Source organism: Gymnogyps californianus, chromosome 4, assembly GCF_018139145.2.
Source record: "Gymnogyps californianus isolate 813 chromosome 4, ASM1813914v2, whole genome shotgun sequence".
Classification (NCBI taxonomy): Eukaryota; Metazoa; Chordata; class Aves; order Accipitriformes; family Cathartidae; genus Gymnogyps; species Gymnogyps californianus.
Genome location: NC_059474.1, coordinates 41,123,656 through 41,140,229, shown reverse-complemented (window position 1 = coordinate 41,140,229; position 16,574 = coordinate 41,123,656). Strand labels below are relative to the sequence as shown.

The 16,574-nt window shown below is 35.4% G+C and overlaps 1 protein-coding gene across 2 annotated transcripts; it reads left to right on the top strand.

Annotated features, from left to right (window-relative positions):
- Positions 1-99: 99 nt before the first annotated feature.
- CEP44 (centrosomal protein 44) lies at positions 100-15,324 on the top strand. Of its 2 annotated transcripts, XM_050896082.1 has the most exons (11): positions 100-159; positions 3,460-3,609; positions 4,225-4,372; positions 5,356-5,502; positions 6,464-6,571; positions 8,025-8,156; positions 8,533-8,742; positions 11,757-11,826; positions 13,882-14,009; positions 14,271-14,308; positions 15,121-15,324. In XM_050896082.1, the coding sequence occupies exons 2-11, from the start codon at positions 3,521-3,523 to the stop codon at positions 15,176-15,178; spliced, it is 1,128 nt and encodes a 375-aa protein (XP_050752039.1). In that variant the 5' UTR covers positions 100-159; positions 3,460-3,520; the 3' UTR covers positions 15,179-15,324. The 2 variants fall into 2 exon arrangements, with proteins under 2 accessions (XP_050752039.1, XP_050752040.1); XM_050896083.1 differs by lacking the exons at positions 13,882-14,009; positions 14,271-14,308; positions 15,121-15,324 and adding an exon at positions 13,809-13,853.
- Positions 15,325-16,574: the final 1,250 nt, after the last annotated feature.

The window sequence follows — 16,574 nt, the reverse complement described above, 5'->3', positions numbered from 1 at the left end:
TTGGGTGTCGCGGCGGCAGATTCAGTCTGTGCCCGTCGCAGGTTGAGAGCCGCCGCGGGCCGGCGGGTTCCTGAGGGGAGACAGCGAGGCACCCGCCGTCCCGGGGCAAGCGGCCCGGCGGGGAGGGGGTTCCCGCAGCGGAGGCGGCGGTTGGCGTGGGTGAGCGTCAGGATCTCTCTCGGGGCAGGGGTTTGTCCTTCCTGAGGGGCCGGCGGCGCGGGACGGCTCCGAGCCCAGGGCCCTCCCTCTCCTCAGGGACGGCGAGCCCCGGGGCGGAGCAGGGGAGGCCCGGTCTCCGGCTGGTTTAGGGGCGAGGAAGGGCGGGTGGGGAGCCGGCCCCGGTCCCGCTCTTGCAGGTTCGCATCAGCGCGCTGGCGCGGCCCCGGGACCGCAGTAGGCCTTGCCCGTGTCAGGCCCACGCTTATTGTTCCGCCAGTGTTTCGATGGCGCCCAGGGCAACCGGGCCACGACACACAGTTCCTTGTGCGGTTTACTCGTTTGCAAGTATTCTGTGTGCTTGAAGTGTGTCTATTGCAGCTGGCACGATAGCGAAGTGCAGTATTTGTCCTTGACGTTTTTGCATCCCTGCAAAATGGTGTGATTCGTGTGTCCCCCCCCCCGCTCCCTGCCACATGTAATAGAAGAGTCTAAATACAATTAGAAGAAATCAAAAGTCTTTTTTGTTAGACGTTTCAAAGACAGTGTTTACAGTGTTAAGATACTTGGTAACTTGCATGGGTTTTTTGGTGGTGGTTTTTTTTTTTTCCTTGACATTCATTAGTTCTTTGAATACCGTATGCAATTTTGAGAGTTGTTCTTTAAACCACTTGCAGTTCTATGTTATCATCTCTTAAAACTTTGTTATACCTGATTTTATTCTGGATAGCTAATGTTCTGTAACTGTTCTGTCAAGAATTCCTACAGGCAAAGGCTATGTGCCACTTTTTAGTGTTCACCTTCCCAGGATGTTAAAGTATTTTCTACCAGCTTAACTCTGTTGTTTTTATGATCTCTTGAGCTATTCAGTTTGTAGTGACGGTAGTTGCCAGTTTTTACATCCAGAGGTCCGGTGTAGAAAGGATTGTTAATACTTTTGGGAAACAGCCTATATGATTAGATGAATTCTGTGAGAGTGTCTTCTATGAGTATTTGCATTGCAGATTGGAGCTTCAGTTTTATGTCAGGCTCTTTGAGACTTGTCTTGAGATCTGGTTAAATTGGCAAAACCATAGGGTGGATTACTTTCTAAGGTAATGCAGGAAGAATAGCTGCCTCAGTTTCTAAATACTTGAGGTTAAATTGTCCCTAGCTTTAACAATGAGTGTTGTGTACTTATATTTAGCATGACTAATAATGCAGAACCTAATGATTAAAGAGGAAGAACCTGATGATTAAATAGGAAGGAAATACTTTAACAAGGGCAGAACACAGGTGAAGATCTTCATCTTCTTGAAGATTGCTGATGTAAACACCATAGAGGCACAAGAAGGAAAAAAGAAAACAACAAACCCAGACCATTGTGAGAGCAAGCTTTAAGTATTTATTTATTTATTTATTTATTTTTACTATAAGTGAAGTGTGTGGTCAAGAAGTTCCTTTCAGGAAGACTCATTGCTTTAATGAATAGGACCAAATAACAAAGCTGCAAACTGGAGTACCCATTGGAGTTGATTTCTGACAAGGCTAGGCATGATCTCTTTGGAGCATTTGGTCTTTTGGTCTGCGTCAGCAAGAGAAATGATATAGAATTCTGTATCTTGAGAATACCTCTTCATGTGTAGGCTGTCTGGCAATGCCTCTTCACTGCTTGGGTTGGTAGGCTTCAAAGTATTTGTTTTTTGGCAAGAAAAGAAATTCAGTGAAGACAGTGGCAGGCAATTATCTCCCAGGTTCTAGCAGAAAATCAAGCAGTAAATTTCTGTTCTAAGGCTTTATAGCTGAAGTCATTACTTTTACTGAGGCTTTGGGGGGAAGTACTGTAGAGGATTAAGCCAGTCACAAGCAGATCTCAAGGATGTGAGGAAGGAGAACTGTTTTTGTGAGATGTCAACTTTCTGTACTTCTGTACTTTTAACTAACTTTCTCCATTTCCCCCCCCGCCTTGTTTTTTCTCTAAACCATTCAAAAAACAGAGTTTGGCAGTTTGCTAATCGACTTTCTCAAGTTCTGTCAGTCTGTCCAGATTGCTAAGATGCAAGCCATTTGTTTTCAATTGTGACTTAAGAGCTGGGCTGTCATCCAATCTGTGCTTTTAAAGTCTTGTGTTGGCGAAGAGCTAATATTGGTTGCTTATAAACAAATGATTGCAAGATATGGTAAATAGTACTCATAGACTATCTCTAAATATAAATGTTTTTTTAAGCAATGGAGTGAGGGACAAGGTTCTTCAAGATAATTACTAATACTGATATTTGAAGGTACTGCTTCAGGTGTTTCATTTTACTATCTGCCAGGTAGAGTTGCCAGTATTTTTAGATTTCTTACGACAATTTCTTTACTTTTTTTTTTTTTCTCTTCTTTCCCAGTCTCCTCCTCTTCCATTTGAAAATTTACTAATCAGTTCTGTTTGGTAAAATGTATTAAAAGTGTGAGTGAGCTTCCTGTACTTACTTATCCCTTTGATAGATCTAAAAACTGATTTGGATGATGGTGATTTCACGCTTTGCTGAGTCTCTTATTGTCTCCCCCCCCCCCCCCTTTTTTTTTTCCTTTCTTACAGTCTGCAGTTTCCTTGCAGGATAGTTCTGCAGGGAGAAAGGCACTTTTTTGTAGTTTGCACCAAGTCCTTAGATGAGTCTCTCTTTTCTGCGAAGCAAAGCCCATAATAAATTAAAAGCAGGTTCTCAACTTGTGTTTTACAATGTAGAAGTTAAACAAGGACCTTTTGGTTATCATCTCAATAAACTTGCACCTATTTTGAAATATCTAGGCAGTCTGTTACCCCCTCCCCCCGGAAAAATTTTAAGTGTATTTAATGGATCATCTAAATAGAGATGTATTGTCTGTGATGAGTTGCTAGTCCTGCCTTCTGATGTTTACACATCCAAACATTGCTTTTTTGGCCAGTGAGCTTGGGGCTGGGTGAAGAAAAGAAAAAGAAGCATTCTAAACTGAAGAATGCAAAAGGTTTTCACTGCTTGTGGAATTTCTGCTCCTTTGAAACAGTGAAGAAACTTGTTTTCACTCAGTTTTAGTGGATTTAGCCAGCCCTAAATTCTTAATATGGTTTCAGATATCTTTATAGATCTTTGATAGTTGATTGGATTGAGAATTACTACTTGATCCTATTTAGAATGAATGAAGATAATGACTGATATTAATAGCTATTGAGCCGTAGCTTTGTGCTGTATTGTAACACTTTGGAAATAGTAGTGTCTAGAAAAGAGGAGCAAAAACCTTTGAATTTCAGTGATAATTCTATTGCATTTTGTAATTTTTGTGTACTTTTTTTTTTTTAAGGAGGAGAATGTACTATACTACATTTATTTCATAATCTGAAAGAAGAATAGCATTTGGAATAATGGCAACAGGAGACCTAAAAGGAAGTATAAGAAAAATAGAACAAGGACTTCGCTTGTTAAATTATCCAAGAGATGTGGATTATACAGTGTAAGCGGCAGTGGGAATAAATTTATGCTAATGCATGATGACAGCAAGATGTGTAAACAAGATATGTATAAACAGTAGCATTGCACCCAGTGATGAGTAAGCAGAGCATATGTCTGTGGGAAGTTGGGGTTTGATACATGTGAACTGGAAGATAAAAGGATGCAGTTTTGCTGTTCTGAGCAATCCTTAGAATAATCCTGAAGTGTATAACTATCTTGCTCTTCTTTCTTCTGCTGTTTTTCTCTTTTCTTTGATTAATCTCTCACCTTTGTAATTTCTTTGTAAGTGCTAGCAAAGCTTTCTTCAGGAAATTTCATCCTGTAAAGATTAAAAAAACCCAAGGTGTTGAATGTGGAGATGGAAATGCTGGTGGACTTTAGACCTGACAATGTTAACATTATATGAGGGTCACAAAAGTGTTGTTTTAAGCATTTTACAGATAACAGTAAAGATTGTTGAATGAGATATGCCTGGAAGACAACCTTAAAATGAAGGAGATAGTTGGATGTAACATGCTGGCTATATTAAAACACCTTTCAAGTTAAACGTTTGAATTCATATAAAGAAAGGCTTTTGTAATCTTCTGCTGTGTAAAATACTTTTGTTTCTCAATAGGTTAGTAAAGGGTGATCCAGCTGCATTTTTGCCTATCATCAGCTATTCTTTTACATCTTTTTCAACTTACATAGCAGAACTTTTGGTAAAGTGCGATGTGGAACTCACAGCAAAGAGTGACTTGCGTTTTATTGAAGCTATTTATAAGGTATCTGTCTTCATGTTCTTCGCAGAAGAGACAGTTTTGAGTATGGCCTCATAAAAATTAAACATTTAGTATGAGTTTTACTTGAAAGTGAAAATTTTTGGCAATGAACATGAATTGTGATTCTGTTAGGATTTAAGATGAGTAGTAAGTCACTGTGTAGCAAGTCTTTATTTAGATTGTCATGAAAATAAGGATGGATATTGTTAGCCAAATCTCAATTTTGAGACAGTTGCAGAAACAGTAATATTATTGTTTTATGTTAGTTTTGAAGAATACAGAAATAGTTATTGCACAATAAGTTTTATAGAAATGACCTTAGAAGAAATCATAACCAGCAAAAAATCACAGCAAACTTGAATAATTGTAATGAAAGCACAATTAAGAAATACAGCTATTTTAAAACACCATGCCATATTAATATATGAAGTCCAATACTTAACAGTTTGTAAATTGGAATCAAATTCTTAACTGAATGAAAATAATTTTGAACTAGTCTTAAAAAATATCCATAAGCACATTTTTGTAAAAAATGACTTGATGTATTAACGAATTCTAGCTTGTTCAGACTAGTTTTCCATCTAGGGAGGACAGAGACTCCTTTACAAAGAGGCTCTGTGGGAGCCTTATTTAGCCCTCTGACGCACTTGCTGAGATTAATACAACTTTTTATTGTGCATTCACTTTGGAAAGTTTTTGTTTAACTTTTTCAATATTAATGTCTATAATCATTTATTTCATGAATCTTAAGACTGAGTTAAACTTTACAAGAGTGATGTGAATGAAATGTTTCTGGAAGAGGTATGTTTAAAGTCTAGTTAGAAGAAACAGCTGAGAATATATAAATAACCAAATGAAAAAAGATTTAAATGCCGAAGTGCAGAATGAAAGAAAAAATTGTAGAAAAATAAGAACCTGAGCATGCCATTTCTACAACAAATTGTGTGGTGATTTTGAAAGTGAAGTAAATTCTTACTTTGTTGCAGCTTCTTCGAGATCAATTTCAATATAAACCAATTTTAACAAAACAGCAGTTTCTTCAGTTTGGCTTTGCAGAAAGAAAAATGCAGATTGTTTGTGACATTATCAACTGTGTGGTGAAAAAACATAAGGAATTAAGTAACTCGAATAAGGTACTGATTAAATGGTAACTTTATTATCAGATACGTTCTTTTGACATGCTTGATGTTGCAGGTAGAAGCTGAAGACCAGTTTATTTGAAGATGCAGCATCGCTGATGGTCAAATAGCGGGAAAATTAGTATGAAGTGCCATTGTAAGATGCTTGAGTACTATCAGGTATACAAAAGACACAAAGCTGCTAATGCTTTGTAGTATAAACAAAAAATATTAGAATGAAGATAAATCTAATACTCGGTACCTTTACAGTAAGTGCTATATTTTCTTTTACACTTCTCAACATAGTGAATGTTTGTGTAACTCGATAGACTCTGCAGGTAGATCTAAAAACAAAGCAAAACTGTCTGATATGTTGAAGTTCTGGTAACATTTAATTTAAACATGACACTTGTGTTTCAGGGGTATACATCTCAAAGCTGATTATTTTCATTAGTCATATTTGTTTTATATTAAGGCATTTTTTATCAGTGTATGCTGTGTATCAATCTGTGCTTTAATAAAAGGAATTTTCAGTCTTCATATTTTATGGGATTTTGTTTTGTTTGAGTTTATAACAGTCTTCAGGACTTCTGTATACTTCATTTGTCACTTTTGGGGGCATAACTACATTTTTTTCATACTTGTTTGTCTTTCAACTCTGGTGCAAGTTGTCTTTCCTGTTTACAACCAGCTTTGATGCAGCCTCGCGTAGGCATTAATGAGTGTATGAATACGGCATTAACTTCCAGATCTGTTTTCTCTGTAAATTTGCATCATACTTAATTTTTTTTGTAGACATTTTTGTACTGCAGAAGTTTAAATGTGTTTGTGTGTGTGTCACGCAATATTCCTGCCTGTTAATGATGGCAGGAAATAGGGTGTGTCATCCCGTCCCTATGTTGTGTCCCGTTCCCCCCCCCCCCCCCAAAATATTCCTGTGTTAGAAGCATAATATTTTCTTCTCTTCACTTTGAAGGTTAAATCCCAAACAAGGAAAAAACTCAGATCTTTTAAATATGAAGTATGGTCAAATTGTGATAATGTCCTTGCTGATCCTAGTGGCAGTGCTCTGAATTCCAAACAGGTATGAAAATAGTTTTTATGTTGTATGTCTAAAGATTAATCTCATTTGTAGCAAGTCAGGCTCTTTCTGGAATATGTGCTTTCATTTAGGTGTTAATGCTGGATCAGACCAGGTTGGCTTGCTTGCTTGTTTGTCTTTTTCCAAAGTGTGGTTGACTGAAATAATAGCTGAAATACAGAGGATATTGCTTCTCTCTTTTACTGAGTAGTTCATCTCAAAGTCTTGGTGGTAATGATCTAGTACTGTTGTTTGCCATATGAATTATATCAAATGGAGGGACAGCAATGAAAATGAAGATGCAATTGGAAAAAGAATATACATCCTGTTTGGAGATTGAAGTGTGTTTGGCATAACATTGCAGTGTTTTCAACGAAGCTTTCAAAACACTTTTTGCTCTTTTGTCTGAATCTGTTCAGCAGAGATTTCTTAATGTAACATTCTTCTTGGCTTTGGTTTTACGAGAGTTACACTTGATCTTATGCGTTATGCTACTCTTGGCCTGTGGAGGAGACAGCTTTCCTAATATTTTCTGCTAAAAGGGTGCAAAGTAAAATTGTACAAAACTTTTAGAACTGTGACTGCCCATTAAATGTTGGTGATTTCTATTTAGAAGGAAAATACTGCTTTTAGCAGTGAGGAAAACTTCACAAAGAAAATATTTGGAATGACTTATCTGACACTTCTGGTTGTTGAATGGTAGAACTGAATGGGGATATATGTGAGTGTATTAATTCCCTAGGAGAGGAGAGTTTCAGCCTCACTAAAACATCTAGGAATCTGTAAGCATTAAGATGCTGCACAAAACTAGTAATTGTGAGTTCTTAATCATTAGGTAATTTATTTTGTTTTGTGGCAGGTAATGATCATAGGACTTGATCCACCTGGAAAGAAGGGCAAAATTTGTCTCTTATTTTGTTCTCTCTGAGGGAAGCATTCAAAGGAAATGAAATATGTAGCTAGTAGGGCTATTTTGCTCACAGTTGTCAAAGAAAAGAGAGAGTTCTAATCTTCCTAGTTAAACTTTTTTTTTCCTGAATGTTTGAGTGGTGGTTTTGATGTTGGAACTGTCTATACATATGTTAATACATACAGTGAGATTCATACTTCCCAATCCACACTTAGAAATCTAACAACCCTTACAATAAGAGAGGACATTAATACCTTCATTACTGTTTATGGAAGGGAACCAGGGTACACAGTACATATGGTAAAGTGTGTGCATATTTGGTTTACAGTTTTTTCATGTCTATATGATTTTTTTCAATTAAACTGCCTGCTGTTGCTTTCTGTGTTTTGCAACCAGTTGGGATAAGATTGTCAGATTTAAGTAAATAAATACTAAAATGATAGGTCTTTTGTGTCAGTTACTTGGCTGATGAATTGAAATGTTCTTGTAATGAATAACACCAGTGAATTTTTTTTTTAATTTTTTTTTTTTTAACATACTCAAAAGAAGCCTCAAGTAGAACGGCACTCAGGAAATGAAGTTAGTGGTGACCTTCATCCACTACCCCTTCCAGCACAGGGAGGTAATGAAGAAGAATTGTACCTAGATCATGATGTTGTGGAAGTTAAATGTGAACAAGTAAGAACTTTTATTTTAAGATGCTGTCTGCATATATTCTTAATTTTTCTTACAGGGCTTTTCTAAAGGGATAAAGGTTTTAACAAGATAGCTGGATGCTCCTTAACTATAACTAATAGATATATAATATATTGAAAAAGTTGGAAAAAAGTCAAATTGTACTGTCCTTTCAAGAGCCAGTTCTGTCAACAGTTTCTTTTAAAAGCTGAGTTCCATGAATAGGCATATTAAGGCAATTCTGAAAGAAGAATAATTTTCTAACGTAGGAGAAAGTGGTTACTGAACTTGAGGAAGATTCCACTTAATTTCATTGATCAAATGATGAATTATGTCTGTGTTGAAATTAGAGGACATGTGTTCTTATCCATATTTTCAGGTCATAGAAGATAATTCTCAGATTGAGTTCCTAAAGAGTCAGCTTGCTGATTGCCAGGAAAAGCTTCATAAGCTCGATTGGATGGAAGATAAACTACATGTTTTAGAAGAGAAACTGAAAGGAAAGGTGATCATAGATGAGAAAGACTGGAATAACTTGTTAAGTCGAGTTTTGCTTCTTGAAACAGAACTGTTGTTGCAATCCAAAAAGGTACGTTAACTTCTCTTTTTCTTCTACAACAAAAATTGCCCAGACACAATGTTGTCAGCCTGTTTCTGTTTTTTCTGCCTCCTGATATATGCTTTTTCACTATTTTTAAAGGCGTAATCTGAATGGAAATGCTGTTTATGGAGTTGGTGGTATTTTTTTCTTAGCTGTTAAGTTCTGTTGTTTTCTCATGCTCCATGAAGAAATTGGAAATTTCCATTGGAAATTGTTTCCTTGCAGGAACAGCAGGTATAGCTGAGCCTATTTTAATTAGTAATGGCTGTGTATGTTTTTATTTCCTAGAGAACTTGTAGAAGTAAGCTTTTGAAGACTCTTAATTGTGCTGTCTTTGAAAGCTTAATGTTTCTGTAGTTGAGAGTTTCATCATGCTAGTGACACGTTTAAGGGTTTTCTTATTCTGGTCTGCATTATTCTGAATTTCTTATACTGGCCTGCAAATGTTGTTGCTGTTGATACAGTTAAATATCTATTTTTTTAATTCCCCAAACTCTAATCAGATACAGATATTCCCTTTGGAAGATTAAGTCTTCATTCTGTATAACTAATGTTGACAAAAATAGATGGCATGCTCAATGGAAAATACAAGGTTAATGGAAAAGTTAATTTTTATTTTAGTCCTATTCTTAGTTTGTGGCTCTTTGAAATTTCTAGCCTAATCGATGGTCTTTCTCCTTTTTGCATCCCCCTCCTCCCCTTCCTATTTCTTGTCCATGATGTTCATCGCATTTTTAAGTGCGTGAAAGTGCTACGGTTGTGACGTGGCTACATTTGGCATATTGTCAGAGCAAATCAAGTATTTTGTTGCATTAAGACTCTCTGTTACTTTTCAAGCTGTTGAAAGGTCCTTATATGCACATTATATAACTTCATATATGTACACATGTAAGTATTTTGAGATGCAGTGAACCATAACATCAATTTTGTGATCACATGCTTAGTTTCAAAATGTATTTGCGTATACATCATATGTGTATTCTTCAGATACTGTCAGATGCTTTCCAGAAGTTGAAAACTCTTGTGCAAAATAGTTGATCAGTGTTGCATTTTTCTCTGTAGTTGTAAAAATGTTGAATTTACTTGTAACCAGGAGCTCTTGTACCAGGCCCTGCAAATTTGAAAATGTCACTAATATTTGTATACACGACATGTTTTTTTTTCTGTGTGCCTTGAAAGTGTGCTAGTTATGCAAAGTCTTGAAATGGAGAAGTGTTCAGACTGATCACTAGGTTATTTCTAAAGGCTGTAGCTCAAATGATAAGGATTGACACTCTCAATCACTTTTTTTTAAAACACAGTTTCAGGTCAGTAATGGCTCGAGTGATTCACCATTTGAAATCAATTTCTTATGGATATTGTAATTTAATTATCAGTGGACATATGTCCAAATAACACCACCAATGATAACGTTTTATAATAATGCTAACAGTCTCAAGAGGTCTTCAGCTGAACAGCCATAGACAGTTTTGTTCCTGTTTCAAGTGTATTCTCTTCAAGAGATAGTTGTTGCATTTATGACGGTAGCAGCACGGGAAAGCTTGTGTTTCAGACTAGGCTTGTTCTTTTATTTCTGTAAATTTGCTTTATTATTACTTCAGTAGCATGTTTATTGCAGTTGTTCAAAGGTTTGGAATAGTATTTGAAAAATATTTGGAAAATACTTAACACTAATATCACTCAAAAATTTCCAGTAAGATAATTATATTTCAGTACTGCATGTTACTGAAAGAAGTCATCTGCAGAAACAAGTTTGAATGTAGTTTGTGTGTGGCATTGTTGCTTGTCTTTTTTCAAAGCAAAATAAGCTGGTTTTTATATTAAAAAAAAAAAAAGTCTTAAAAACCCTAGCTTTTTTGCAGTAGGCATTTGACAACTGCCAAGAAATAATCCTTTGGGCCAGAGAATTGCTGCTTCTTTGTTTCATGAAATTCCATCCAAGTTGTGCTTCACAGATATAGAAGCAATTCAGAATTACTCCTTTCTTCTTACTCTTGCATTTTTCAGGGAACTTTTGGCATCTAGCCAACATAGCAAGAACACTCTAAGATCTGTCTTGCACTGCTGCCAAAGTAGCAGCAGCTGTGCATTTAGCTCTGGGAAAGTCTGGAAGCTACCAAATCCATTTCAATGAAAGGAATTGAGCAGAAGTAGTCAGTGCAGATATCTATTTTTTGATTTTTTTTTTTTTTTTTAATGAAGTATCCATTATTACAGTTTTTTTCTGGCTTCTTCCCCCACAATACCTACTATTTCTCCCTCATTCACTTATTTGGGTGTAATATTTCCCTGTTAGCTGATATAGTTACTCCAGTATATAAAGTGATATACTTTACCACAGGCTGAGATTTCAAATCATAACAATAACGCATTGGTGAAAAAAGTCTAGATGTAGTTTGAGTGTTGGATTTTTTTATTTTGAAATTAGAAAATTGCACTCAAAACCACTTATTGTTATTACAAGATTAATTTTGTTTCCTTGTTTATGAACAACCTTTTCTAAGCTAGATCGAGTTAAACTGAGAACCTTTCTTAACAGAGCCCTCTCTTACTTAGGAGCCTGGGAAGCTAGCTTAAAATAAACTTTTGAGTTCTAAGCATTTAAGTGGAATGAATTTCGGTTCATCTATAGGCTAACTTTTTAGGACTGAGGAGCTGCATTTCTGAATATTAACCAGAAGTAGAAGGTACACTTATTTTGTTAAGGTAACGGCAGCCAATGTCAAGATGTAATTGTTAGCACAGGCCAAGAACAGTCTGATTGTTCATTCTACTCATACCTAAGTTATATGCATTATATTTGGACCTGGTTTTGACCTGTTTACAAACAGCAATATTGATATTAAAAAAGACCCCATGAAATAGACTAGTTTTTTAATGCAATGTATGTATGGAAATTTTGGATTTTTTAGTCCTGTGAAGACATTCGTGCAGTGCCAACAATCAGTCAGAAGTGATTTAAACAGGGTGTATGGCTAAAATGCAGTAAACTTGTATTTCAGAGAGACTTACCTACAGAGTTCAGCAATATAAGTCAAGAATGTACTTCTAGTAGGATGCCAGTTTCTCCTGGTGAGTATTAATGATTTTCTTTTTAATTGACATCATATGCTAAACATTCTTGCTGACCTTGACTGAAATATTGGTTTTTAAGTAGACAATTGCAATTTAGTGACCTCTAAATTTAAATGCATGCTGCAGATTAGAAGTTAACCTGCTGGTCATTTCATGTTTGTAATTTATTCTTTAGAAGCTTTATATACTGAAATAGTTTTTAAAGCATTAATGAAAATATATAACATAGTAGTTAATAGTTACAAATAACGCTACTAAAAATCTCAAAGATGCAAATTTAATTAAGGTGCTATAGCTAAAGCTGTGAAAAACAATAACGTTATCTGCACTTTAAAGCAGTTATCATAATGTTTTAAAAAATAAGCTATTCATAAGCACAAAAGGAATTATATTTGCTGCCATGGGTTTGTTATAATCAAAATAGTGTCAGGTTTATGATGTTGTTTTGTACTTTTATAATGGGGCTCAGGACAAATCAGGGCTTTTTCATTCATAATCCGTGCTGTTTTTCAAATCACTGCTGAACATTTTCTGTAGTTTCATCCCTTTTGAAGCAGTTAGCAGGTATCCAACTAGCATTTTTGGTAAACTTCATTTTGAAGAGCAAGACAAAATCTTTTTCTTCCATTTCCAACTTAATTTTGATAATGTACAAGAAGTAAATGAAACAGCCTTAAGTGGGAAAGAATTAAAAACATTCCCCAGGCCATAAGTAATTCTTCTCTCTTCCTCAATGGTAGCTCTTTAGCCCTTACCTTCCATCATTCTCTTTATTAATTTGTCCTGTTTCCGCTATGGCAGCTGTTATTCCTACGACCAGTAGTAAGGAGGATATTTTATTTCCCATTCTCACTTATTAGGCGTTTTTGTCCAGTGTTGGGCTGTTGCATTGAAATGAAAAGGGAATCTCAGTAATCCAGTTTCGGTGGAAATTAGAAAGGCAGTTTCTTGGTTATGTCAAAGTTTGTTTTAATTTTGAAGTCTCAGAAATGAGGCCTTCTTTTTGCAGACCATAGAAAGCTTACAACTTGTTTACTTCCTTTCATAAGTTTAGTGGTATGTTACTGACACTTGAGGATGTCATAGTCAGCAAGCAGGCTGATGGTCTTTAAAAGAGAATTTTCATATTTTCAGACTTCTAGAATTCTTCTGGATTTGTTATTCCTGTTTTTCTAAAATATGATTCAGGAAATTTTAGGCATACAAGTTATGCGGCCAGTCTTAACTCTTCTGTCTGAGATGTAGAGTACTCAGAATGCTTTGATGCTCTTTTCGGTTGTAGTGCTCTTCAGGAATCACAGCTGTACAGAAGAAACAATTTTTAATTTTAATTGATTAAAAATAGTTTAATATGATTTTAAATACAGAATAGTGTAGCTAAACATGTTCCAAAGGTATGATCTGTAGATGGTGGCCTTACTAAAAATAAGGGTATGGGAACACTTTTTCTCTTTTTCTAAATACTAAATTCTCTTCCCTGACCATAGTATTCTAAAATTGCAAAGAGTATCAAAGCCTTCCCAATGTAAAAGAAAAGTCCGTTTCTGCTGAATGAATGCTAAACCTATCCCAATGGGAGGAGAGCTAGGGAAACAGCAAGAGCTTGATAGAAATTTTAAGCTAAGGAAGAAGGTGATGATTTTGTTTATATTTCTGCTGCTTATAAGACAGTTACTTAGCACAAATTAAAGACATGTTTGAACAGGTGGTTTACAATAAAAATAATGTAAACTATTTGAAATTACTATTAAATGTTTGACCCAGTAATTAGACTTAAGTGTTGATTTTACTGTAATCGGGATAAAGGTAGCATTCCTAGTAATCTTTTTGGAATTTGTCTTGAGTGTGTTATACACAGTATACTGCACTTACCTTGTTTTAAGAAAATGAGAAACCTATTTTGGACCCTCACCAGTAGCTTTTCTTTTTCCCTCTCTAAACAATGCATTCTCTTCTGTTATTACATACTGTAAATCAAGCTATTTGATAGCTGACCTTGGAATAAGAGAGCAAAAAGGCAAAGGTGACACAAAACCGAGTATTTCTCCATAGATACAGAGAGGAAGGAGGAGATGCCAGAGAGCCTTCATCAGTCGTCTGGATACAGTTCACTATTATCCACAGACCCATCTCCCAAAGCCGTGACCATTAATTCTCGTGATCTGACAGACATTTCAAAGGTAAGTAAAACTGGCAAATGCTTAGTTGATTTCCTTTCTGAGGTCGAGAGAACAAGTAAGCATTAGTTTTAGTTGTATATACTACTAGTGAAAAACAAGGAAACTACGCAAAACTACATCTAGGTCTGTCTCATAAAAATCCTTCTGATATGTAAACAGTGCTTAAAGTCACATTTTCTCTGTGAATTTTTCAGGTTGAAAGTCCATCTGAAGAATGTTAGCTTTGAAGAGTTCACTAACTTTGTTGCTTTTAAATTGCAGGAGACAACAAGACAAAGAATGGAAAGGATAAGTAAAATGTAAGTAATAGGAAAGGGCAGCAGGAATTCATTTCCCAGGAGGGAGTTGTACTGGACTAAGGCATATAGAGAACGTACATATGTGTTCCAAACCTCAAAGGTCTCTACGTCAGGTGTGGCATTTCCTTATGACTCCACTGGATAATAAATCCACTTACAGTTCTGTATTTGTGGGATGAGTCACTGTTTTGGTTTCTAAAAAGCAATAGAAAGCATTCTTAATAGTATTAACTAGAGATTAAAGAGTGTTTAGAATCAGGTTGACAAGGAATAGGAATATTATTTATCTTCTGATAGGAATTCCCTGGTACTTGCAACTTTTCTTCCTGACAAATAACTACAAATATCTTAACTCTGTTTTTTATTATTTAAGGAAAAGTAAAACTAATTTCAGCCTAAGCATTGTGATAACTGTATTAAGGTGTATTTGATACTAGTACTGTGATCTGTAATGAAAATTTTTTTGGTAAGAAATATTTTTATCACACTTGAAGAGAAATACATTGCTGTATAATGTTTCTTTAGCAAGAGATTTCTATTCTGTAAGTGCCTGGCTTGAAAAAAAGCTGCAGCCTTTTTTGTGATTTAATTTTGTATGGGTTACTTCTTTCTTTACATATACTTAAGTTTTATTGATATGTGGTAGGCATTTAAAATACAAACCAATTGCAGACGAAAAGGGGGGATGAGAGGAAACTTAAGGTTTCATGCCGCTTGCTAGTATTTTGGATTCATTAGAAAGTTAAAGGCAAGTCAGTTATTTCTTACCATATTTTAATAAGTGTGTGAGTGTAAACAAAATTTATTTTCAGAATTGAAGAAACCTCAGAATTGTTGAAAACATCAAGCAACACCTCTGAGAAGACCTGAAAGCATGGGTCTTCAGACCTCGTCTCTGTAGACTTATGGATATCAGAACTAATATGTATGTTTGTACAGCATTAAATTTTTAATATATCAAATTTGTAATGATCACCAGTGCTTTTATTCCTTTGAATAAATATTTTTCTAATGCATCTGTGTATTGATTTCCCTCCCCCCAGCCCCAATTTTTGTTTTTAAAAACTGTTGAAATAGCTTCCTCCCCCTGACTTTTGTAAAGTGAAGTCATTACAGCAGTGTATTTTTGTGTTGACATTTGTTAGCAGTGTGCTAAGTAATATGTTTTTTAAAACGTGCAGGCTTGAGGACCGTGGTTTACATCCTGTTGGAAACATTCCAGCTGGGACTTGCACATTACACCCAAGAGGCTTTCTTACATACCATCTTACCATCTGTACTGTTGAATAAGTCTTAATGAAAACTTAAATACACAATTTCAAATATGTACCTTTTTTGCTGTTTTTTTTAAATATAAATTTTCATGCTGAGCTGGAGAGCACCAACACATTATGGCTTCCATTAACACTGACAAAGTGAGGGTCAGTTTGATCCTAAACACTAAAATGTGCAAGTAAGTCCACAGACTTTGACTGCAAGAGATGTGTTGAGTGTTTTAGTGCTCTTACCCAACACATTTTAAGACCAGCAGCACAGATGGAGACCATCCAGTATACAAAGATACATGAGATTTTTATGATTTGAAGCCATATTAAAATTTCTCTGTAGAGATGTAAGTAGATGTAAGACTCCCATGAACATTATATAATCAAACCAAAGATGTGTGAGGTTTGATAAGATTTACTTATTTATTACTCTTTGTAAATTGGTAGCCTATCATAGCAAGGTTTCTTTGTGCTATAATACTCACTTCACTTAAAAAGATTTTTGGAGTTGATATCACAAAACCAGTGGATTTTTTTGGCAGAGTTTGCAAATGAAGGCAAAAGCAGCTGTTTGACATTATGCTGTTAAAAGTGATTTATATGTTTTAACAATAATTATGATTTTTTTTTCTATAACCATATGGAATATAAATTGACTTTATTTTACATACAAACAGAAGAACATATGATGATCCGTTATGTTACATAAGCTTTAGTTGAGGGTTTTTGGACTTTTGCAATAGAACTTTTCCAGTTGTTTAAAAAAAAAAAAGGGAAGTTAGATGATGTGAACATATTTTGCTTCTTAATTGAAAATAGACCTTGCAAATCACTGTTCATTATCCTAACAATGAAATGAAATGAGGTTTTCTTTTAAATGTTAGACCAATTCAACAGAAAATAGGTGATATTTTCTAAAATAGGACTACAGCACCATCTTGTGGAAATCTTTATACAAATTAATTACCAAAGGAGGAAAAAAGTTTATTCCTATACAGTTA

Coding starts and splice junctions, on each gene's coding strand:
- CEP44 (XM_050896082.1), top strand. CDS start 3,521: ATGGCAACAGGAGACCTAAAAGGAAGTATAAGAAAAATAGAACAAGGA. Junction 4,373..5,355: donor TTATTGAAGCTATTTATAAG/GTATCTGTCTTC, acceptor ACTTTGTTGCAG/CTTCTTCGAGATCAATTTCA. Junction 8,743..11,756: donor TGTTGTTGCAATCCAAAAAG/GTACGTTAACTT, acceptor CTTGTATTTCAG/AGAGACTTACCTACAGAGTT.